The 25,155-nt window shown below is 40.0% G+C and overlaps 1 protein-coding gene across 1 annotated transcript; it reads right to left on the bottom strand.

Moving 5' to 3' along the window:
- Nucleotides 1-1,019: 1,019 nt before the first annotated feature.
- Nucleotides 1,020-23,807, bottom strand: IL17D (interleukin 17D). The gene is made up of 3 exons (XM_044666137.1): nt 23,793-23,807; nt 22,972-23,270; nt 1,020-2,178 (listed from the first exon to the last, which is right to left on the bottom strand). The coding sequence occupies exons 1-3, from the start codon at nt 23,805-23,807 to the stop codon at nt 1,860-1,862; spliced, it is 633 nt and encodes a 210-aa protein (XP_044522072.1). The 3' UTR covers nt 1,020-1,859.
- Nucleotides 23,808-25,155: the final 1,348 nt, after the last annotated feature.

Genomic DNA, 25,155 nt, shown 5'->3' on the forward strand with positions numbered 1-25,155 from the left:
TGATTTTTTAAAAAACTCTTATCTTCCATTTTATTTATTTACCTTCTGTCTTGGAATATAGATAGATAGATAGATTCCAAGGCAGAAGAGTGGTCAGGGCTAGGCAATGGGGGTTAAGTGACTTGCCCAGGGCCACACAGTTGGGAAGTGTCTGAGGTCAGATTTGAACCTAAGACCTCTCTTCTCTAGGTCTGGCTCTCAATCCACTGAGCCATCCAGCTGCTCTCCATTTTACATGATTATAGAACACATTAACTAACTAGTAAGCCACACAGTACTTGCTTTGTCAGTTGTATTGAACCACAATGAAGAACGGTCATCATCTTGCTGCCCAGCTAGTATACAATGACCTGAGTAATAAGTCCCTAAAGAAGTCTCACTCTGGGAACTGCCACCTTCATCTTTAGCTCTACTGTTACTCTCTCCAGGACTCTTAATTCTGAGACTAGAACAGTGTCATCAAACTTCTCAACGTGAGATCCAAATGCAGTTTCTAGAACTCTTTACTACCCTCCATTTAGCAGAGCTGTTTTAGGTCATCTATTTGGCCTAAAAGATGGATCTGTTAATTCTAGTCCAACTATCAATAATATGGAATTAGGTCTTGATCAACGACACATGTAAAACCCAGTGGGATTGTGCTTCAGCTAAGGGGGGTTGGGGGGGTTGGGGGGGGAGAGGGAAAGAACATGAAACATGTAACTAGGGGAAAATATTCAAAATAAAAAAATTTTTAAATTAAAAAAAGATGGATCTGTTAATATTTTGCAACTCATAGTCTGAGTATATAACCAAACCCCTTTCTAGAACCAGACCATACAAAACACACATAAATCCAATAGCAAAAGCATTTAATGAGGACATGAAACAATGTAAATAACAAGGAAGTCAATAAAGTAGTGTATATATATATGTATATAATATATATACACACACATACACAAATATATTCTTTATGCCCACACACAGATGACTGCAATCTCAAACATGTCTCAAAATGAGAAGATGGGAGAGAAATATGGAAAAAGCCTATGAGGTACCTACTAGGATAATTGACCATCAGGGTGAGGACATTGTCAATGGGTCTCTGTCGACTTTTGGTATGGCCTCAGGATCCAGGATGAAGATGTGCTAACCTCTGGGAGGGGGGCAGCTAGAGTGAGCCTAAAGGGCTTCAGCTTGGTTCCAGGTTCATCTATTCCATTTCTTCTCCCTGCTCAGAGGAATCCCCCACCTGAACTTGCTGGGCTGCCAGTGGTCTCTTCACTCCTTGCTATGAAGCTAAACATCTACTTTTTATCGCAGCTTCAATCGTAGTCCCAAATTTCTGGCAGTTAGCTTTTTTCAACCTTCCACTTTGAAGAAAATGCTCCAAAAAGGAGAGCCCTTTGATTGGTGTCATCTCCATTCTCTGTGGCCAGATGGAGAGGGAAATGTAGTGAATTTCTTTCCAAGAGCAATGCTCTCTTGGCTCCAAGAATTGTGAGAAATTAACTCCTAGGGGCAGCCCCTATCAGAATTCTCTGCTAGTCTATGAATTCAAAGTAGTAGATAAAAGTGAATCATACATTCATCCCAATATTGAATGCATTTCAAACCAGGATACAAAAACGGCACTAACATTTGTCCAGGGAAGAAAATAGTTGCAATGTTGTCGTTAACTGTACACTAGTTTATGGGAAAAGAAAATGCCAGTTTGGTTTGTTGTTTTACGACCCAACATCCTCTTCTCATGGCGGAGTGAGATCCTTCCAGGTTGGCCAGGTCGTTTTGAAAGAAGAGGATTTTAATTTGCTTTTAATTTCCTGATCCTATGCAGGGACAGAAAAGTCAAAATGGAAGCTGTTGAGTTTTCAAGTTCAGTTCGTTGTGGGCTTGTCATTCGGGTTCATCAGCAGCTTCATCCCCTGTTTGTCGATGCTGGAGTTCAGGCTCTCTGCCTCCTTCTCCTGTTCTGGAACACAGGTGCACCCCACCGGGATGGTCACATAATCTTCTGTGTAAACGTAGCGCCCTCCCGCACAGGCTGAGGTGCGGCGCAGAATGACTGTGGGCATGTAGACGGGGGTACTGCGGAAATTAAAGTTCTCTTCTCCATAGAGGCCTGTCAGACAACCCTTGCACAGACAGTATGCTTCGGGCATGTATTTTGGATACCTCGTGGGATCATAGGATATTCTGCATGGGGAAAAAAAACGAAACAACAGATTTGTTGAGTGCTTTTTAACCACCTGGAGGACATTACCTAATGAAAAATTATTGTTAGCATTTGCAGTCTATATAGCACTTTTTTAGTGTCAGGAAAAATAGTTACAGATGAAACTGTCATGCTTCTTATTTGGTAAGTGAAAAGGGCAAACACTGAGACTCCCTTTATTAAATGGATCTGTAACTTTAAAAGGCTTGACGATTATTTTAGATTTCAGCTTAAGTTGGAGCTGGCACAGTGGATAAGAGGTAAGGGCCTGGAGACAAGAAGACCTGAGTTCAAATCTGGCCTCAGCTACTTACTAGCAGTGTGACCCTGGGCAAGTTAATTAACCCTGTTTACCTCAATTTCTTCCTCTGTAAAATGAGGGGAAAGGGAAATAATGACTTAACAGTCTAACTTAACTTAGCTTCAGTTAAAAGGCATACACACTCCAAACTAAGCCATCAAATCATGGTAAATCACCTTCCTTTCACTAAGTTGTAAAGGACAGAAGAAGATAGGGATTGTATATATTGTTTCCTGAACTTTTTGGTGGAACTATTTTCCCATATGCTAGTTTTAAAAACTCTTTACAGTTTTCTAATCAGGTTATATATACAGTAAGATGGGAACATGCACACTCCCTCTTTGCGAGAGCTATAAAACAGCCCTCAGAAAGGGACAGCTGGATATCTAGTGTTTGCAATGGATAGCACAAACCCAAAGTCAATCTCTTGTGCCCCATGCTGAAATAATCTACAAGTGGCCCAGAATTGTTGCTACCCACACTGTCCCCCTTTTAATTTCAGCAGAGACATGCACAAAAAAAAAATTAAGGATCTGCCAAGGGGCAGCCTGCTGATTCACAAAGGGATGGGATAGAGATATTATCCAATGCCTCTTCAATGGAGTCCTGCTTGATCTTTATAATTCTGGTACATTCACTTTTTAATTTATGGTTTGTAGTCGTCCTTTCCACTTATATCGTCGTTGACATTATGCAAATTGTTTTCTTAACTCTGCTTACTTCATTCACTCTGCCTCAGTTCATGTAGATCTTTTCATGTGTCTCTGTATTCATCACATACATAATTTGTTACAGCACGATAATGCTCCGTTACATTCATAATTTGTTTCTCCATCCCCTACTTGATGGATATTTACTTTGTTTCTAATTCTTTGCTATCACAAAAAGTGCTGCTATAAATATTTTGGTGTATATGGAATCTTTTCTTCTTCTCAATGCTTCCTTGGGATCCTTTTATTTGCATAATTCCACACTTCTTCTCAAGAAAATTATATCATTTCGCAGTTCCACCAACAATAGATTAGCCTATCATTTTGGAACTCCTCCAATATTGACTATTACTAATTTTTGTCATCTTTGCCAATTTGTAGAGTATGTAGGGTTTGTTTTATTTTATATTTCCTTTATTAGTGATTTGAGCATTCTTTCATATAGTTGTGATTAATTTGCAATTCTTTTGATAACCTTTCATATCTTTTGACCACTAATTTATTGGAAAATGGTGTGTATGTGTATGTGTGTGTGTGTGTGTGTGTGTGTGTGTGTTTATTCATTGTTTATTTATCTTGGTTACCAAATCTTTGTCAGAGAAATTTGATACAAAGGGTTTTCCCCCATTAGAGCACTTCCCTTCTTAGGGAAGTCTATTTTGTCTATGAAGTTATTTTGTCTATGAAGAAGCTTTTCAGGTTCATTTAATCCAAGTTATCTATTTCATCTTTTGTAATTGCCTCTATCTCTTATTTGGTCAAGAATACATGTCCTACCCATAGCCTACCCATACATCCATAGGAGGTGTATGATCTGCTACTCTTCCCATTTTTTTATAGTAGGATCTTTAATAGTAAAGTTCCACATCTTTTTAGAATGTATTGGGAAATATGGTGTAAGGTATTGGTCAAAGTTTTAATCTCTGTCAGACTGCTTTCCAATGTTTTTTTCCAGGACTTTTTTTTTTTAATCAAATAAGGAGTTTTCCCTGAGCTAATTTATATTTTCCACTTTATCATATACCAAGTTATTGAGTACCATCGTGAGCTATTTGAGTTTGTATGTTCTTTCCATTTTAATCTCAACATGTTATTTAACACTAAACGTCTTATAATTTGGTATTCGTTTAAAAAGAGGGGTCTGTCAGCGGTACATAGTATATGGAAGCAAACATAGCAGCATAGTATTTGACAAAAACTACTGGGAAAACAGGACATTAATCTGGCAGAAATCAACTATCACCTCACAAGCAAGTGGCAGCACCTGAATCAGATGAGCTCCCAAGGGATATATGATATTGCTATAAAAAAAAAATCACACCATAAATTAGAGGAACAAGGCTCTTTGGAGAGATCTTGGGATAGTTGAAGAGTTTGTAACTAAACACTCAATAGAAAAGATTGTATAAGATAAAATGGACAATATTGATTATATAAAGTTGGGTCTTTTCACAATCTAATATGAATTATTAGGAAAGTATGTAATGGGAAAGTCTATAGCAATTTTCTCTGATATAAGACATATAAGGAACAGATTCAAATTTATATGACTAACGCCATTCCCCAGTAAAGAAATGGTCAAAGGATATGAACAAGAAGTTTTCAAAAGAAGAAAGCAATCAATAATCATGCAAAAATCCTTTAAATCACAAATAATTAGAGAAATGCAAATTAAAGCAACTTTGAGGCTCTACCTCATATTTATCAGACTGGTAAAGATGACAAAAATGGAAAGTGACAAATGTTGGAAAGAACACTGGAAAATAGACACATTAATACACTGTTGGTGGAGCTGTGAATTGTTCCAGCCATTATAGAAAGCAATTTGGAACTATGTCCAGAAAGTTACCAAACTGATGTTTGACACAACTCTACCACTACTAGTTTTATATCCTAAAGAAATTAAGACCAGCCCTACCACTGCTTGGTTTGTACCTAAAAGAGATAATAAGGAAAAAGGCTTGTACAAAAATATTTGTAGCCACGCTCTTTGTGGTAGCAAAAAAATGGAACATGAGGGGATACCCTTCAATTGGGGAATGGTTGAACAAATTGTGTTATTTTTTGGTGATGAAATACTATTGTGCTGAAAGGAATAATGAACTGGAGGAATTCCATGTGAACTGGAACAACCTCCAGGAATTGATGCAGAGTGAAAGGAGCAGAACCAGGAGAACATTATACAGAGACGGATATACTGTGGCACAATTGTATGTAATGGACTTCTCTACTAGCAGCAATGCAATGATCCAGGACAATTCAGAGGAACTTGTGAGAAAGAACACTATCCACATCCAGAGAAATAACTTTGGAAACAGAAATGCATTAGAAAAATATGTGATCAATCATATAATGTGATAGGGATATGATTGGGGTTTTGATATTAAAGGACTGTGCCACTGCAGATATGAATAACATGGTAATAGGTTTTGAACAACCATACATGTATAACCCAGTGGAACTGCTTCTCGGATTCTTGGGAGGAAAGGGGGAGGAAAGAGTGGGAGGGGGATTATGAATCATGTAACTATGGAAAAATATTCTAAATTAAAAAAAAATAAAAAATCAAGAAACAACAAAAAAATGATCTGTATATACAAAAATATATCTATAGCAACTCATTTCATGGTGATCCAAAAGTGGAAATGAAAGACATATCCTCATACTGGGGAATGACTAAACGAACTATGATATTTAAATATTCTGGAATATTCTTGTATCATTAGAAATGAGGAAATGGACAATTCAGAAGAAACTGGGAAAGCCGGCGTGAAGTGCTTGGAAATGAAACTATTGATACAACAATAACATAAAGAAAATCAACTTTGAAAGACTAGAACTCTGATCAAAGCAATGATAAATCACAAATTAAAAAAGAAATATTTATCGCCTGACAAAGAGGTGATGAACTTAAAATATAGAAAAAGACATCAGTTTTCAGGCATATCTATTGTGAGAATTTTTTTTGTGAAACTATGAAGCTATGTGTCAAAGGGCTTTATTTTCCTGATTATTTTTCCTTGTTTGTTCATTTCAGGAGGAGAAAAAAAAAAAAAAGAAAGAAAGAAGGCATTGAGAGAGACAGGTTAATTTTTTAAATGCTTATCAATTGAAAAAAATTAAACTTTTAAAAAGAAAAAACCTTTTTTTCTCTATGCCATGTTTCATCTGTATACTAGGCAAGGCATATTTGATGGGGGAGGAGGCAGGGTTTGTACATCAATACAAATGCCACATAAAGATGTTAAGCTGTCTTGTCTGCCCTATCTTGTCTTCTCTGTTCCTTTTCTCTTGTTTGATCCCTTTTCCTTTTCATTTCTTTCTTCTCATTGCCACTCCCTCCTTTTATTCCCTTGATGGGAGGCAGAAAATATTTTCACTGAGGCTGAGGGCTTGCCTTAGTCCTGATTATAAGAAATGGGAGGAAGAATTCTTGGCTACAAAAAGAAAACAAATGACAAGAAAACTAACAGTAAAAATAAGAAAGCTAGCTGTGGTTACTCTGAAGAAGTTTTGATGTTTCCGGAGTAGCCAAGAAATTATTGTCCAGCAGAGTTTTTATCTCTTAACAGCACCTGAAGAAAATACATCAATGATCAATTATATTAATTAATGATCCTATCTTAAGGTTAGAGAGAAATGTGTCCTTTTTAAGGCACACAGGACCGCTTTTCTAGTTCTCTTTCAAAAGCGAAAAAACAGTTCAGCTTTCATCACAGCTCAAACAGGGCTCACCTTTACCTCAACAGACAGATATGAGGTCCTGAACAAGGAGGAATCAAAGAAGATTTTTTTCAAATAATGCCTCTGTCTTTCACCATAATTTAGTAGTAGGTGCTTGGCATGAGAACATACTTGAAATAAATCAAGTTTTTCCTCTGAGAGCTTCAGAAAACCTTCCCACTGGCCATGGATGAAGCTTGGCATGTGTGAGTGACAGCTGGCACTGCTTAATCCTAGAACAAAGGGTACATCCTCTGGGGATGATTAGAGGGGATGGAAACTGAGCTCTGAATAGAATGAGTGACAGCCAAGTCTGGGGAGAAAAAAATACAAGTTCAGGAATTTTGAACTTCATAAGGAGCAATTTTTAAAAAGAGAGGGATAAAGTTCCAGGAGACTATGAGGTGCATTCCCCAAAGGCACAAGAATCTTCCCAATGTCACTGACTCATAATCTCATATGAAAATAGAAGCATCACAAAAGAACAGAAACTCTTAATCTATGAGTCTGGTGAAGCCTATGGTCTCAATGTTTTCAACTGCATAAAATAAAATATATAGGATTACAAAAAACCCAATTATACCAAAACTCAGGTATCAAAATACGTATTTTTAAAAACCAAGTTCATAGTTTTGTTCTGTTTTGTTCTTAAACCCCTACCTTCCACCTTACAATCAACACTGTGTATTGTTTCCAAGGCAGGAGAGTGGTGAGGGCTAGGCAATAGGGGTTAAGTGACTTGCCCAGGGCCACACAGCTAGGAAGTGTCTGAGGTCAGATTTGAACCAAGACTTCCGTCTCTAGGCCTGACTCTATCCACTGAGCCACCCAGCTGCCCCTAAGTTCATAGTTTTAATTTTTTTTAACCCTTAACTTCTGTGTATTGGCTCATAGGTGGAAGAGTGGTAAGTGTGGGCAATGGGGGTCAAGTGACTTGCCCAGGGTCACACAGCTGGTAAGTGTTTGAGGCCAGATTTGAACCTAGGACCTCCCGTCTCTAGGCCTGACTCTCAATCCACTGAGCTACCCAGCTGCCCCGAGTTCATAGTTTTTTAAAGAACTTTTTCATTTCTTTTAGATGGTTTAGCTCCCTTTCTTCCTAATTCCTTCTAAGCCCAAGTTGTCCATTTTTACAACTCTAAAATATGTCCTAATATAGGTTGCACATCTAACTAGATGATATAATCTGGCTAAAAGGCATTCTTCATCCACTTGGTTTTTTGTTTGAATGTTCTGCCAAACTCTTTCAAGTGGTTACAGATCTCTTCCAGCAGGCTCCGCAGTATTCCAGGGTTCAACGCAACCTATAAACTAGAGCATCTGAAGACCTCACCACCTATAGGGAATCCCTCTTCAACTAAAACTCTTCTCCATGATACTTATGATGCCACTCAATGAGCAATGTTATATCTTTCAGAGAACCCTGAATCATTCTGATGTGTGAATGGAGAAATATCCACTTGGAATAGAGCCTTTAGGATGATGTTTTTCTCTACAAAAGGAAATGCCTTTTTACAATCAACAAACAATAAGCAATGTGGGATCTTGTATGTAGTCTCTACATCTTTTAGTCAATTGTGTGATGCTAAAGCTATGATCTACTGAGGAATGTCACTTGAAAAGACAACTAATGCTTGCCTTTCCCCTATGTATGCCCTTTCAAGGACTCAACCATCATGTCTAGGCAGAAGGGTCTAAGATCTAGATATCCAGGCCCAGGTTCTTCACCAGGCTTCAAAGCTGACTCACTAAATGCCTTTTGGTTACTACAATCTGCATATCTCAGAGAGATCTTAAACTCAACATGTTCAAAACTTAATTTATCTTTTTGCTCAAATCTTTCCTTCTTTCACGCTTCCCTATTTAGAGCAAAAGCACCATCATGCTTGGGGGCTCCAAGTTTCATTATCTTGGCAATATCCTCTACTCACTCTCTCTCACCTTACAAATTCAATTAATTGTCAAATTTTGCCATGTCTGCTTCCATAGCATACCTATTCCTAGTCCTTGATTCAATCCATACCCTTCTCCCCATCAAGCAACTCGCCTAGTCCATCAAACCCTTTGGCTTTCTACTCCTCCTAAGATCAAATTCCACCCTCTGTTTGTCTTTTTAAACTCTCACAACTTGCCCCCAACCTATCTTTTCATCTCCACTGGACATTCTTCCTCCTCTTGCATGGTGTGATCCAGCCAAACTGGCCTCTTCTCCATTTCTCACACTCTATTTCCCATCTATGTGCTTTGCCACTGGCCAAAATGGCTTGAAAATGCACTTCCTCTTTGCCTCTACCTCTTGGGTCCCTCTCCTCCTTTAAGGCACAGCTCAAACAGCATCTTATAAAGCAGGAAGTCTTTCCTGGACCCTCCAACACCTAGTACCTTCCCTCTCAAAGTACCTGGTTTTTAACTACTTTTATTTATATTTGTATTTATTTACTTTATATTTATGCAGTATATTGGTTCCAAGACAGAACAGGGGAAGGGGCTAGGTAATAGGGGTTAAGTGACTCATCTAGGGTCACAAGACTAGGAGGTGTCTGAAGCCAGATTTGAACCTAGAACCTCCCATCTCTAGTCCTGGCTTTTTATCCACCGAGTCCCCCAGCTGCCCTCTGTGTACTCTTTTCTCATATTCACATTCACACACTGTTTGTCTGTCTCTCTCTTTCTCTCTGTCTCTGTCTCTCTGTCTCTCTCTTTCTCTCCATTTGAATGTAATGAAGGGAATGTTTTATTGTTTGAACTTGTATCCCCTGCATCTAGCATAGAGCCTAGCACATAGTAAGCACTTAAAAATATTTATTGATTGATCATCAAGGATGTTCTTGGTATAGATGATTCTCATAAAAGTTTTATATAGCTAGGAAATGAAGCATATCCATATTGATAGTTGTTGATATTCTTGTGTCTGCCTTTTTTTGGCATTAATTAAATGAGATTTTCCCCTCCTGCCTTTGGTGTCTTCCTCTCCTTCCACCTTGTGACTCAGTTCTTCAATGTCTTTATAATTATATCACCTCCAGGACAGATTTCCTCTATGGGTACTTGGTCCAATCCAGGGACTTTCCCCATTTTTCTTCACTTTACTGCTCTTTCCATGGATTTTACAAACACATCTGGCCCTGTGATGTTATTGAGAGTCCCTGTGTGGTGGCTTGACACTGCCCTTGATGGTGAAAAAAGTTTATCATAAAAATCACAGCAGATGTTTTTCCTCCTTTTTTTGTTCTTTTGTTCTTCCATTTCACCCTTAAATGCCCTGGGGATGACTTCTCTTAGTTAGGTCTTACCAAGCTTTATGCAAACTGATTTCATCTTCTTCTGCTTCTCTCTTCTTTATGAGGTGATACTGCTCCTAACCTTCTGTAAGCTTTTACAAACAAGTTAATATTCTAAACAGATGGTGCTTTTGGTTACCTTATCCATTTGTTTGGGGCAGATCTTGTCTTCAGTATAACTCTGACCACATCATTCCCTATTCAGTCAATTCCACTGGTTCCCTAATGCCTCTAGGATCAAAAGTAAACTTGGTTTAGCTTTTTAAATCCTTTACAACCTGGACTCAATTTTTTCCAACATCTTTGTACATTATTTCCACTTCTAAACCCTATACTCCAGCCAAACTGGTCCTCTTTCTGTTCCTCACACATGATACTCCATCTCTTATCTCTGTACCCATGCCTAGCATCCACTCCCTCCGTGGCACTGTCCACTAAAAGTCCACTTGGCATTTATTCCAAAGAATCCTTCTCTTCCTTCATTATACAGCTTAAGAATCCCTTTTCACATGAAATTTTTGCTGATCCCTCCAATTGCTAGTGTCCTCCCTTCCCAACTAGCTTGTATTTAACTATTTTATATCTCTTTTATTATATGTATTCTTCATATGGTGTACAAATACACACACTTATGAGAGAATAATGATAACTCTGTGGTCAGTAACATAGGTCTATGCCTGTAAGAATATGCTAGTGTAGAAATGTAAGAAATATCATGAAGTATGAGAGGCCTAAGGATACCTCCTCTGTTAGAATGGAAAAGGAGAGTCCTGGCAAGGGATCCCAAAAGAAAAAATACTCAAAGGCGTTCTCCTTCTCTCCCTCTGTCCTGGACTGGTTTGCGCCTGCCCAAAGGAACTCTTGATTAATTCAGCTTATTAGTTTCTTTCTGTTTATACTCTTTCACATAAATCAACTAATGAATATAATCACAGAATGACCAAAAAACTTTGTTCTCTCCCAGTAGAGAAATTAATAATCTACAACTTCCTAAGTACCACCAGGGACTCACCAGTTCCCTAAACTCTATCAGAGATGTTAACTTTTATTATGCAGAAATGCCAGGGGTTGGTAACTTTTTTTACAAGGAGAACTGACAATACAATTACCAGCAAAGAGAGCAAAGGAATGAAAGAGTATAATTTATTAGCTACTCAGTGACCAGTGCTACAAATGCAAAAAAGGCCTTTGCTGCTTAGATTCCTTCCCCTTTTGGGAAGGAAAGAGGGACAGACCTCAGAAATGTTGAGTCTCTATCTCAGAAGCAGGAGATGGGGGTGATAGCTCAGAAGGTATTTAGAGGGCTCACCCATCAGTGTCCTTGTCAGTGCAGCAAATATACCCTTATCACCTGAGGGGAATATGGACCTTCTTGTCCATCTCTCCCCATAGAATATAACTGAGCATACCTTTTGACCCAGTAATACCACTACCGGCCCTATGCACCAAAGACATCAAATGAAGAGGAAACAGACCCATATATATGAAAACATCAATTTTTTTTATGGTGGCATAGAACTGGAAACGGAGAGTGCCCATCAATTTTTAGAATGACTCAACTAAACTATGACATATAAATATGATATAAAACTATCATTCTGTAAGAAATAATGAAAGGGCCAGTTTCAGAGAAACCTGGGAAGTCATGAACTAATGAATAGTGAAATAAGCAGAAGCAGGAGGGCAATTGAGACAATAACAGCACACTGTAAAGATAACTTTGAAAGAGTTGAGAACTCTGATCAATGAAATGATCAGTGACAATTCCAGAGGACCCATGATGAAGCAAGACATCTACCTCCTGACGAGAGAAGTGATGGCCTCAGGGTGCCCCATGAAACATATTTTTTGGACTTTGCTGCTGCAGAAATTTGTTTTGCTTGACAATGCATACTTGTTTATACAAGGGTTTTTCTTTTCTTTTTCATGGGGTCAAGACTGACTTTTAACTGGAAAAAAATTAAGCCTTAAAAAAGCATGTAAGCTGGGGCAGCTAGGTGGCTCAATGGAAAGAGAACCCGGCCTGGAGAAGAGAAGTCCTGAGCTCAACTCTGGCCTCAGACACTTCATAGCTGAGTGACCCTGGGTAAGTCACTTAATCCCAATTGCCTAACCTTATCAGTCTTCTGCCTTGGGATTGATAGTATCAGTTCTAAGACAGGAGGTAAGAGTTTTGTTGTTGTTGTGTTTTTTTTAAGTGTAAGCTGTTTGAGAGAAGGGATTGATGTTTTTCTTTACATTTCTAGCACCAGGCACAGTGCCTCGTATATTCAGTAATGTTGTTTAATTGGCAAATAACACAAAGTGCTTGCCAACTAAGATCCTTTTAGCTACTAGATGGCACAGTAGACAGAACACTGGGCCTGGAGCCAGGAAGACCCGAATTCAAATGTGACCTCAAACACTTACTTGCTATGTTATCCTGGACAAGTCGCTTACCCTTGTGTGCCTCAGTTTCCTCTTTTGTAAAATGAGCTGAAGAAGAAAATGACAAACCATTCCAGTATTTTTGTCAAAGAAAATCCCAAAAAGAGTCATGAAGAGCCAGAGAGGACTGAAAACAACTAAACAACAGGTAGAATGATGAAGTGCACAGAGAGTTAGTTTCAAAGCCTGGGAGAGCTGGGTCCTGCCTTTGGCACATGCTGGCTCTGATCCTGGGCAAGTCCCTTCCACACTTAGCATTTCAGGTAACTCTAAGTTGCAGTGAAGGTGTTCATTGGCATCGGGAGGGAGTTTCCTCCTTTGGGCATTCCTCAGACCAGGGTAATCACAGGTCTGGTCCTCAACATTATTATTACATCATACCAATGCAGAGAGTTGTAGTCATGGCGTGGATTTTGTTTTGAATCTTCATTCTGCATCATATAATGCAGATCTCACATTTCTTTGAATTATTCCTATTCATCATTCCTTGCAATACAATATTCCATTGTACTAATTTACCATCATTTATTGTCATTTCCCAATAACTGAATCAAATCATTTACTTGTAATTTTTAAAGCAATGCTGTCCTTTGATGTGTTACAATTTAAAAGACATCTGGCCCCAGAAACAAGACTTGAGTTCAGATCTAGTCTTAGATAACTTCCTAGCTATGGGACCCTGGCCAAGTGACTTCCACTTGGCCTGCCTCAGTTTCTTCAACTGTAAAATGGGAATAATAACAGCAACTACTTCCCCTGGTTTTCATGAGGATCGTATGATGTGACAGCTAGCTATATTAGCAGAGCAAACAGTGACTATAGTATGGAAGAATAATCAGCAAATTCTTGAATTGGGTTTCTGTCTGCATGAAGCGAAATTCTGACTTTTAAAACAAAGAACTTCATTATTTGTGGTCATTAGTAAATAATAATATATTTGTAATTTTGAAAGTATGTTTGAATTTGAGCTTCACCCCAGGGATCCACAGGAGTAAACATTGTCATATGCTACTACTTCTGAACAAGCAAAGGACTTAATGAAGTAAACAAGTATTTGGCTTTGAAAATACAATTTCAACTATATCAGGACACTATTCTTTCCTGCTGGATTTTTAGCTATAGGAAAAATAACACATCGCTAATATGGTTAATGGCCGTGTTAGTCTCATCTGATCTTACTTGGGATTTTCTTAGCAAAGAAATTGGAGTGGTTTGCCATTTCCTTCTACAGCTCATTTTGCAAATGAAGAACTGAGACAAACAGGGTTAAGTGACTTGCCTAAGGTCACACAGCTAGTAAGTGTCTGAGGCCAGATTTGAACTTAGGAAGATGAGTCTTCCTGACTTCTTGCCCAGCCCTCTATCCACTCTACTACCTGGCTGCCCCAATAGAGTCAAAACTATTAGTAGTAGCTAGATTACTTCTCTTTAGAGCTGTAACTACAGTGGGGTGGTGGAGTTTTCTTTTGTGAACATTTTTTGTTAGCCAACACTTAGAAGGCAAAAAAATGTCAAATAATGATTTAAAAAAACACAACTTTAAAATTTGCTATATTTGCATGTTGGCAGCACATGGACTCCTTGAGCATGATAGAAACCACTAAACTTAGCATTGAGTTAGCAAAAATCATTACTTAAAATAGGAAGCTACCAGATGGTACCCATTGCTATTAACACCCATCTGGGATCTACTATAGTAACTAATTACTCTTTCCATTGAACTGAATTATTCTTAATTACTTTTTGTGTTATTTTTATACCATCAATGACAAAGTTGATTTTAAAGCATGTTTTGTGTCTTTTTTTGCACCCAAACTGTCCTGGATACCCAGATTGCTAATTATACATCTGCTCTCCCACTATCCCACCCCCATCGTACCTATCAATCTCTGTGTCTTTGGGACAAACACTAAATTTGGGAGCACAAACTTTGAGTCATTCATAGGAGATACAGTTCACTTGAACCTTCTTGAGGAAAGGTAGAACATTTGATTTGGGAAGAAATATTAAAAATAAAGGCTGAATCTGTACTTTCTTCCTAGTGGCACTTTGGTCTACAAGTAGGAACTGGAGTTTGACCCATGAGAACTCACACACCAAACAAGACACCCACAGGACCACAAAATCATAGATAGAGCTGGGAAGGGCCCTAGAGGTTCTCTAGTACAATCTCTTAATTTTACAGATGAGAAAATTGATTCTTACAGAGGCAAAGTGACTCACCCCAAATATATAGGCAGTAAATAGCAAAGGCAGGATCTGAACTTGGGTTCTGTGACTCTATTATAGCATGTTTTCTAATATACTACATTCAAAGAATATGAGGGTTTGACTAGAATTTTAATCTGAGATCTCTTGCATCTGAAGCAAGGACTATTTCCCTATCAGAAATCTACCTTAATATACCAGCATATTAGCTATCATTATATCTCATTTGGCCAGAAATATCATAATCTTTCTGCCAAGGAAGTGAGTGGGGAGTCTGGGAAGGTACTTATAGCTTTCCTCTGCTGAAAATTATGACTGAAAACCCCAACATCTCCCTATTCATAGAGTACTCTGAGAACTAGAGATCTTTAATGGACAGTGCCAAAGAGCTCTGAACAATGTCTTTCTGATTCTGGGAAAAAACTTTGTTGTGAATGTCTTTTTAGAGGATGTAGAGGATTAGTGGTAAGGTCTGACACTGAAGCAAATGCCAGGAGGCCAATGGCCCTAGTAGGCTGTAAGAACACTTGGGCCTTTGGGAAAGGCTGCGGTCCAGCTGGAAGTTCCTCCTCAAAGAACCTTATGCTTATATGGACCCCATAATTATTCTTGGCATCCATTCATATAAAATTCCTGTATGTTGCTCTAGTTCCAGGGAATTTCATCTTATTCTCTCCCCGTCCAAGCTAAAGAAGGGGGTCTTAAACTGACCCAGAGACTAAAATGAACTCTGTCAAGACCCTGAGGTCAACCCTGAAAAAAGATACAAATAATCTGGCTTGAGAACCAATTGGGATTCCCAGCAGAATATAAGCTCCTTGAGAGAAAGGACCTAACACAGAACTTTTCATTTCATAGAGACAGGTCCTCAAATCATATATTTGGAATTGGAGAGGGCCTTGGAGGTCAATTAGCTCAACCTCCATTTTTATTAATGATAGAATTGAGGCTCAGAAAAGATTAGTAAGAGTCCAAGGTCACACAAATGGTAAGAAGGTAGAGGTAAGATTTTAAACCAGGGCTCTTTGATTCCAAATTTAGTGTATCATTGGCATATGATGAGGGTTAACTGAATTGAGTTTTGACTGGCACAGTCCAGGGCTTGGACCCCTGGGGCTTAAAATGAACAAATTTCAGAGTTGGAGGGGATATTAGGTCATATAGCACAAACCCTTTCTTTTTCAGATTAAGAAAATGGGATTGAAAGAGCTTCAATGATTTACCCCAAATAAAAATTAAAAAACAAACAACTAGTCAGTGGCAGAAGTGAGGCTAGAATCCATGAGTCCTGACTCTTATTTCAGTGCTCTCTGTACTGCCTCCAATCACATAACAGACTCAGCCTGTACTCTCTTAAGAAGGAGATCCAAACAGGCTTCCCAGTCACAGATGCCTTTTAAGCTTTTTGGACAGAGTAAACAGTAAACCCACAAGAAAGTAAGCCATTTGTTTTATGTCAGATCAACATAAAGGGTCAAGTTCAGGATCATAGGATCAATAATAAGATTTAGAGGGGGCAGCTGGGTGGCTCAGTGGATTGAGAGCCAGGCCTATAGATGGGAGGTCCTGGGTTCAAATCTGACCTCAGACACTTCCTAGCTGTGTGACCCTGGGTATTCACTTAATCCCCCATTGCCTAGCCCTTGCCACTCTTCAGCCTTAGAACCAATACATAGTGTTGATTCTAAGACGGAAGGTAAGGGTTTTTAAAATAATATTAATAATAATAAGACTTAGAGGTAAAAGTCACATCACAGAAGAAGCACTTGGTTCAGCATTCTAGAAAGGGTGGAATTTTTAAAAAGTCAGTAAGAATGACTATCTTTGGATTTTCTTCTTAGCAAGAACAGTTGCTTTGAATTCACTGTAGCTGGGAAATTTCCCTTCTAGGGAGCAGCAGGACCCATGCTAACAGCTTAAATCAACACTCATTTGATGTACCCATCTGAATCCCATCTCTTAGGGTAAGTGGCTTCAAGTGTCTATTCTCTTTTGGGTAAGGGAGGTTGAGTCTCTCTCAATCCAACTCTCACCAGTTGGTGCTTTGGCACAGGTCTTGAGAAAGAATGAAAGTCATCCCTTTGTCAACCTGGCTCATCCCCTTCATTCAATGCCAGGGGATTATCAATTGAAAGTGTCATTTGTTATTTGTCTTTTCAAAGCCTTCCATCTGCCTCTAAATGGTGTAAAACTCCAGTGCCCACCTCAGTCCTTCCTTCCTGATGGGTGTGTTGCATCTCATTTTAGGTGTGAAAATATTGGAAAAATGTTGATGGGATAAAGCTTTATCTCTATCAATCTCTAGCTCCTGCAAGAATGTTCAAGTGAAGCTGAGAACTTACAGAAAATAAACACTGAGTCACAGCCTATGACTTTGATTTTAGGACAAAAGGCTTTAGTCCCATGACAATTCGACATTACAATGCTTCTATTTTTGCTTTATCCGATAGTGGTAATAAAAAGCATCACTTTGATGTAGTAAGATCAGTTACTTAATGGATTTGAGCAGCTTAGATAACAAGTCTCTCACAAAATCATAAGCTTAAGAGCCGGAAGACCTCAGAGATCATCTAATCCAACCCCCTTAGAGCTCTCAGATGAGAACTCTGAGAGCCAGAGACACTGACTTGCTCAAGGTCATACAGGTAGTCAATGGTAGAGCCAGGATCTCAAGTTCTCTAACTCCAAGTTTTGCATTCTTTTCCTTGCACTGTCTTGGGGATAGGATATGCTTCAGACAAAGGCCTAATGTTTATGAAAGCAGCTAGTTTGCCTCCTCCATTGTACTGTTATTACTTGGTGGTCAGCCACAGAAACTCATGAAGACTGCTAAGGTGTAGTAGCTTGCAATCTGTTTTATTGGCACATTATCAGCTATCTAGCATTCATTCCCCAATTTGTTGTTCAGATTCAGAAACAGGACATCATTTACTGTTTTTTTCATCATTAGGATCCACATACATCGAAAAGGACCAGCAGACTCATTAGTAACATGTTAATCCAGACTTAATACTCATGCCCTCTTAGAGGTTCCCAGCAGATACTGAAGGGAAATTACTTTTATCCCCTGAATTCAGAAGCCCAAACTAGCCAGAACATATGTCTATATACCATAATGTCATTAGATTCTAGAGATGGAAAGAACCTTTGAGATTATCAGTCTGACCTAAACCTGAATCTCTTCTAAAGACATTCCTAACATGAAATCTACCTGGAGACCTTCAGCGACAAGGAACTCACTACAGCATGGTGAAGTGCAAAGAGTTTTCTCTTTGTAGTTGGAGATACTTTCGGTCAAATGCTACCTCAAACACTAGTATGTGAACACCAGAGGCAAATCAAATAGCCTTTCTGAGAGTCAGCATCCTCTTCTGTAAAAAGGAGATAAGAACATCTGTAGTGAGAGACAAGGTATATAGAGGGCAGAATTTGGGGGCAGGAAAACCTAATTTCAAGCCTTACCATTGACATAGATTAGCCATGAGACTAGTCAAACTGCTTAACTTTTCAGCACCTGGGACAACTTTTTAAGACTGACCACTGATGAGTTTCAAGTCATCACCAGTGAAAAAAATCTCTAGCTCCTTACACCGATAAAATCACAGACCTGGACTTTTTTATTTTTAAAGAGGATACGGGAAAACCTCTTCTAGAACTTTATTCCACAGGGTTGTTATGGTGCTAAAGCTGAAGCCTGGAAGATATGAGGTAGTAGGTGGCACAGTGGGCCTGGAGTCAGAAAGACCCAAGTTCAAATGGAGCATCAGATACTTTGTAGCTCTGTGATCTTTGGCAAGTCATTTAACCTCTTATGCCTCAGTTTCCTAAACTGTAAAAGGGGTTTCATATTAGCACTAGCCCCAGGGATGTTGTAAAGATCATATGAGATGTCTGTAAAACACTTAACATAGTGCACTTAAATGCTTATTTCTTTTCTCCCATCCTCCCTCTGTTTCTTCCTTCCTTCTTTCCTCCCTTCCTCTCCTTCCTTCCCTCCCTTCCTTCCTCTCCTTCTTTCCCTCCCTTCCTCTTCCTCTCCTTCCCTTCCTTCCTCTCCTTCCTCTCCTTCCTTCCTCTCCTTCCTTCCTTCCTTCCTTCCTTCCTTCCTCCTTCGCTTGGTATAGAGACATCAGTGACTATGAATGGTAGGAACAATAGTTTATTGAATGATAAGCCTCTTGACTTCAGGAAGATGCAGAACACCAGGACACCCACCTCTGTTATTGACAGACCAAGTCAGCTATGAGACCTTGAACAAGTCATTTCAACTTTCTTGGCTTCAGTTTCTTCATTTGTTAACTGAGGGAACCGGAAAGATGATTTCTAAAAACTCTTTAAATACGAAGATTCTATGATAGTACAAGTTTTGGGGAAGTCTGGAGGTAAATCTGCTACCTCTGAAAAACTACCTGGTATAATGAGAATCAGAGCAAAATATTTCATAACTGTTCTAGCCTTACTTTCTCCTCCTTGCACGATCTCTTCCCATGCAGTCCTGCTTGTTTCTCTGATTTTTCTCTATTTACATTCTTGCTGAAGCTTCTTCCTGTCAAATTGTTTTCAGGCTAAGTTAAAAGTAGGAAAACTGCCCTAGAAGTCTAACAAATAAAGCCTAGAAATAAGTGATTGAACATGATTCATATTCTGGAGAAAAACTCTCTTTAGATTTGCACCACAAGTTATTAAAGGAACCACTGAGCATTATTTAGATTGCTGGAATGTGTTTTTTCTTAGTATTTCAACATAATTGCGTGACTGGCCCTATTCAAACAGCAATAAGCTTGAGTCTTTGCAATGAATAGGAGTCTTTCTAAATATATCAGTTTCCTTTAATCCCTTGCTAAGCAATCAAGTTGGCCTTATTTAGGTATTTTTATTTTTAAAACTGAACAGAAACAGACCTCATGCCACAAAGTAAACGTGATGGTATTTTTATCTGCCAGGAAATTGCACAAAACAACCTATCTCCATCATCTAATATTTGGTCATTTTTTCTTAAGAAAATTCTTGCTTGTGCTCTGGGTCAGACTACCCATGAGGCAGAGGTCAGTTTGATTTTCATCCAAATATCCTGTATAGTGGAAAAATATCCCATAATAATCTTCACTGAGTTCTGGAGGGAAGGATTCTTTTTCCACAGACATAATGGCAATACTGGCAACAATCTAACACATTTCCAAGCAATTTATTGTATTGCTAGAGAAAATACCATATTACCTTTGCAAGTGATACTCTTTATTTTGCTGGTGCAAGTACAAGGAGCCTTTTCTCACTTATTAAGGGACATTTTAGTTTATCTGAATGCTTTTCTTTGAACCCATATTATTCAGAGTCCTGATCCATATTTCTAGGAATCTCGCTTCTTTCTTCATTTTTTCCCCCTCTTTGTTTTAAAAAAATTCTTTTTGCCTCATTTGGATCAGATCTGAGCCAGGGGAGGCCTAATTCCAGTTTCTCTCATAAAATCACTGCCTCTCTACTCCCTCCCCCTACACAGTAAGCTATTCAGAAGGCTTAGAAATGGATGCACACCCCCTCAAAAGTGTGTTGAAAATCCTGGGATATTTCTAATGAATAGGATGACATGGTACCAGGTCTGGAAGTCAGCAAATCATAGATTTTGTTTCATATGGCTCAGCTGATTATTTTTAAAAGTTCAAAGAATCTTTAATAAATTATGTCTTTATGGGAAGTGTACACATTCTGGATCATCAGTTGAATGGGGTCCGAGCTAAGGAAGCAAAGCTATGAAGTCACTGGGGGCTCTGTTAAAACTCCACAGGAATGTCTACACTGCCTTTGCTGCTAATTCTCACAGCCCTGAACAACTTGCCCTTCTCTTTTCAGGGGTACACATTACAGATGAGAAAATAGATTCTTAATGTTTTATTTTTCTAACATTCACTCCTTCCTCTGCCACAACCAATATATGATGAATGGGGAAGGGGAGTTTGTTCTTCAAGAGCACCAGTCCCTGGTTTCCCAGCTCAGCACAAGCAGTGAAACAGTAAGAAGGGACCCATCAGGTCTTAACTTCTTTGTGTGTCATGGACCCCCTTTGGCAGTCTGGTGAATCCTATGGATTCTCTTCTCAGAAAAATGTAAGAGAAAACAAATAGGTTTATTAAGGAAATTAATTATATTCAAATATAGTTATCAAAATATTTTTAAAAACAAGATCACTGACCCTGTCTGGGTAAACTCTAACCCCTAACTTTGTTGCTCCCTTCCCCCTTCCATGTCTTCCCTCTAAAAGAAAATTTGTCCCCCCCTCCCCTGCTTGTTAAATATCCTTCCTAAAATGCTATTCATAGAACTGAACACAGTTATTCCATATGTGGCCTAAGCAGGATGGTCCTGGGATATTATCACTTCTTTATTTTCTCCTAGAGACACTGTATCTCTTTTTTCCAAAGTCCAGATTTGACATACCATACTTCTAAACTTTAACACTTAGATCTAACTGTATCACAAAAACTTGCAGGAGCTTTCTGTGGCTAATAGAGTTAAACTACAAACGTCTTAACCTGACAATCTGGTTCTGACATATTTTTCCAGAACTATTTGACTCTATTTTTCATCATTCACTCAAAATGCTAAACAAATGTATTCTCTGGTCTCATCCTGACTCATCTATCCTCATGCCTCACATATTCTCCACTTCTGCTTACTGAAACCCTCTTTCTGCAGAGACCAACTCAGGGGTCACTTCTTCCCACAAGTCTTCCTTGATTTTTTCAGCTGATGAGGAACTCTTCTTCTTCAAATGCCTTGGAGGATTTTGTCTAGCTCTCTCTTTTGCCCTTGTCAGAATTTACTAAGAATCACATTTACCTTCACGACTGTCTTATCCTTGCTATTATACTGTAAGCCCCCGTGAGGGAAGAGATTATGCTGTTTTGCTTTTCTTTTCCAGTTTAGGATGCCCAAGTAGGCATTTTTTAATAAATGTTTGTGGATTTGAATTATGGAGGACTAATATGCGGACACCAATATCATGACAGAGATGAGCAGCAGTGTCATATTTAGAATCTAGTTCTATTAGTTAAGTGTTCATTTCTTGAAATGAAATATATTACTCCTAGTGGCAGGTATCCTAACTTCTTCCGTATCATTGACCCTTTGGAAGACTGATGAAGTCTCTAGATCCCCAGTCAGAATAATGTGGTGTTTTTTTTTGTTTGTTTGTTTTTTTAAATTAAACCCTTACCTTCTGTCCTAGTATCAATTCTAAGACAGAAGAATGACAAAGGTTAGGTAATGGGGGTTAAGTGACTTGCCCAGAAGTTATACAGGTAGAAAGTATCTTAGGCCAGAGTCAACCCAGGACCTCCCAGTCTCCAGGCCTGGCCCTCTATCCACTGAGCCACCTACCTGCCTGTACTTACTTAGCTTTGTGGCCAAAGCTAGGTCACAGCCTTCTGAGATTCAGAATTCTAGGAGGCTTGGGAAGATGGGGAACAAGCTGGTCAGGACTTATGACTTCAGTGCCCTGGGGAACTTCCATTATGTAATTTTCCTCCATCCATGCATGTCTTCTGTGACATCCTCTTTGAGAGTGCCCAGGGCATTTATCCAAGGTTGCATGGCTGATACTGGGCCAATACAGAACTCAAACCCAACCTTTTTTATTTCAAGGTCTTATTGACTCCAAGACTGCCTCTCAATTAAGTTACAAGTGGGTTAAAAATGTGCATGGGGTGGAAATGAAACCACACGCCAAATAAATAATAATAAATTCTTGAGTTTTACAGAAAGAGGGGTAGGATTGGGTTCCTGTCCTCAGGGCATTTATGGTCTTACATATATTCCCAAATGCCATTGCCCTCCCAAACATTCCATGCACAATCCCATAAAAATAAGAAATGAAGAGTTGCAAATTCTCTTCCGTTTTCTCTAGGTTAGTTTTCTTTATGCTTCGAATACAGTCATTAAATTAACAGCCGCAGCGCTGAGCATCACCACTGGAAAAGGGGAAAGCTTTCCCTTATGGATTAGTCCACAGAGTCAAAGCAAAATCAACCCATCGGTAACTTAAAAAAATTTATCAGGGAGGTTCCCTAAACATCATTCCCAAGGCTGACTCTCGCCTGGGTACCTGGGAAGGGAGGTTTCTGCGCTCACCTGTAGGCCCACGGGGAGACGCTGTGCAGGTTGATGGGAAGTCGGTATTTCTTGTCCTGGCCCGGCCTGCCCCCTGCCGGGCAGCTCACGTTGCGCTCCTTATCCTGAGGTTCCAACTGCAGGGTGTGGTGGAAGGCGCTGAGCATGCCGGCCGCTAGCCGGCCGTACAACTGTTCCAAGAGCTCCTCGGGGCGGTCGGCACAGGTTCGAGTCCGCACCGGGCGCTTGTTTATGCGGAAAGCGTCGGAGCTGAGGCTCAACAGCATTGACAGCACGAAAAAGGCCACAGGCATCTGGACCTGCAGTTCAGCAAGAGATGGGCGGGGAGCGAGGGAGGCAGACGTGAGAGGCTCTGCACATCTTCAGCCCTAATTTACATGACCTCGCCTGCCCCTATCCCAGCCTCTTCGGTCCTTTGGGGGTAGTCGAGGATGGAAATTTGCAGGGGGGGAGGAGGAGGAGGACGAAGGTGTGTCCGCAGAGGAGTGGGGGTTGTGGGGGGTGGGAGGGGGAGAGGAGGGAAAGCGCTGGAGAGTAAATACCATAAATTTCCTTCTCTTCCCTCTACACCGCGAATAGGGACTGCAGAGAAAGTGTACTTGACTCAGTTTCTCCGAATCAACTCCGTAGACCTTCCCCTCACTCTTATTCATTGCTTTCTCCCATCTCTCATATACCCTTTATCGCAGGCTTTACTTTGTTGGACTGTGGTTAAAGGGGACTGAGGCAAAGCTTCCAAGCGGAGGAGGAGAAAGAAGAGCAGGAGGAGGAGAAGGTGGTTCCCTTCCCCCCACCCCTTTTGCCCCCACTAGTCCACTTACCTTCCCCCGGGACATGGTGCTGGGATGCTAGGCGCGGGATGCTGAGCGGACGAAGACGGGTGAAGGCAGCGGCAGCCAGGGAGCGAACTTCGTGCCCTGAACTCCGCTCCCTCAGGGGAGAAACTGGAGAAAAAGTTGGAGGAGTGCCCCAGAACTCACTGCCTCTCTTCTGGCCGCCAATGCCAGGAACATTTCGGACACACATACACACTACTTAATTTTTCAGTCATTAACTTGCTTGTCGAAGTTCCGAACTAAACCCGCGCAACGCCCCCTCCCCCTTGCGGGGCGGGACGTGGGGACCGCAGCAAGAGCAGCCTGCCAGCCCAGAGTCCTGAGTAATGGGTGTGTTTGTGTTTGTGGATGGGGGAGGGGTGACTTGTGTGGGCGTCCTACCTTGTAATCACCAAAGTAAGAAGTCCCAAGAAGGGAGTCCTCGGGGAGAAAACGGGTCCCGAAGTGGGGAAGGGGTGCTTTCCTTTCCCTGCCCATTGCCACTATCAATGTAGAGCTGCTGGAAGGCGGACTATTTCATTTTTCGTTAACTATCCTTTTCCCTCCTGGTCCCGATCCTAGGGTGTGGTAGTGGCTTAATAAAGGTCGTGATCTTAAATTGATCTAACTGAACGGGAAATTTCGTGAGCTGGGTGACTGATCAGAAACCCAGAAGCACCTAAGAGAAAGCTGCAGCTCAGCCACATCGGAGAGGGAAAAGTTTGAACCAAAAAGAAGCCTTAAGTTTTAGGGTTTCCATCTTGCATCATTACATATGTTGTATGAATTGAACTTAACTCTAATCTCTGAGTGAGGCCTGATTACCTGACATTAATTGTTCTGTCTCTCTGTGCATCCTTGCCTGAACACATCATTTCTCAGACTTTGGGGTCTAGACTTGGAGCAGCATCGAGGAGCTTGCAGAAATATGGTTGACAGGGAGTTAAATCACTTTCCCAAATCCCAGGCCAGATTTCTAGGGCCCTTCTGCCTAGTTTTTGCTCACAATCAGCCTTTGCATTTGCATATTGCTTCACATATAGCTTCCTTAAAACGATAGGATAATAGATCTTGAATTAGAAGAGGCCTTTAGAGGCCATTTAGTTCAACTCTTTCATTTTGCTAAAGGAAAGGTGACCAAGCAGCAGACAGTATTCCAACCCAAGTCCTCTAACTCCAAAGATAATTTTTTCATGTGGCTATTGATAGCTTGTATTTCTTCCACTGAAAACTATCGGTTCATATCCTTTGACCTTTTTATCTATTGGGGAATGACTTGTTTTTAATTAATTCAAATCAGTTCCTCATTTATTTCAGAAATGGGATCTTGCTGCAAAGCTTTCCCCCACTCATCCCCCCTAATTTTAAC

This window comes from Gracilinanus agilis, chromosome 3 (assembly GCF_016433145.1).
Source record: "Gracilinanus agilis isolate LMUSP501 chromosome 3, AgileGrace, whole genome shotgun sequence".
NCBI lineage: Eukaryota > Metazoa > Chordata > Mammalia > Didelphimorphia > Didelphidae > Gracilinanus > Gracilinanus agilis.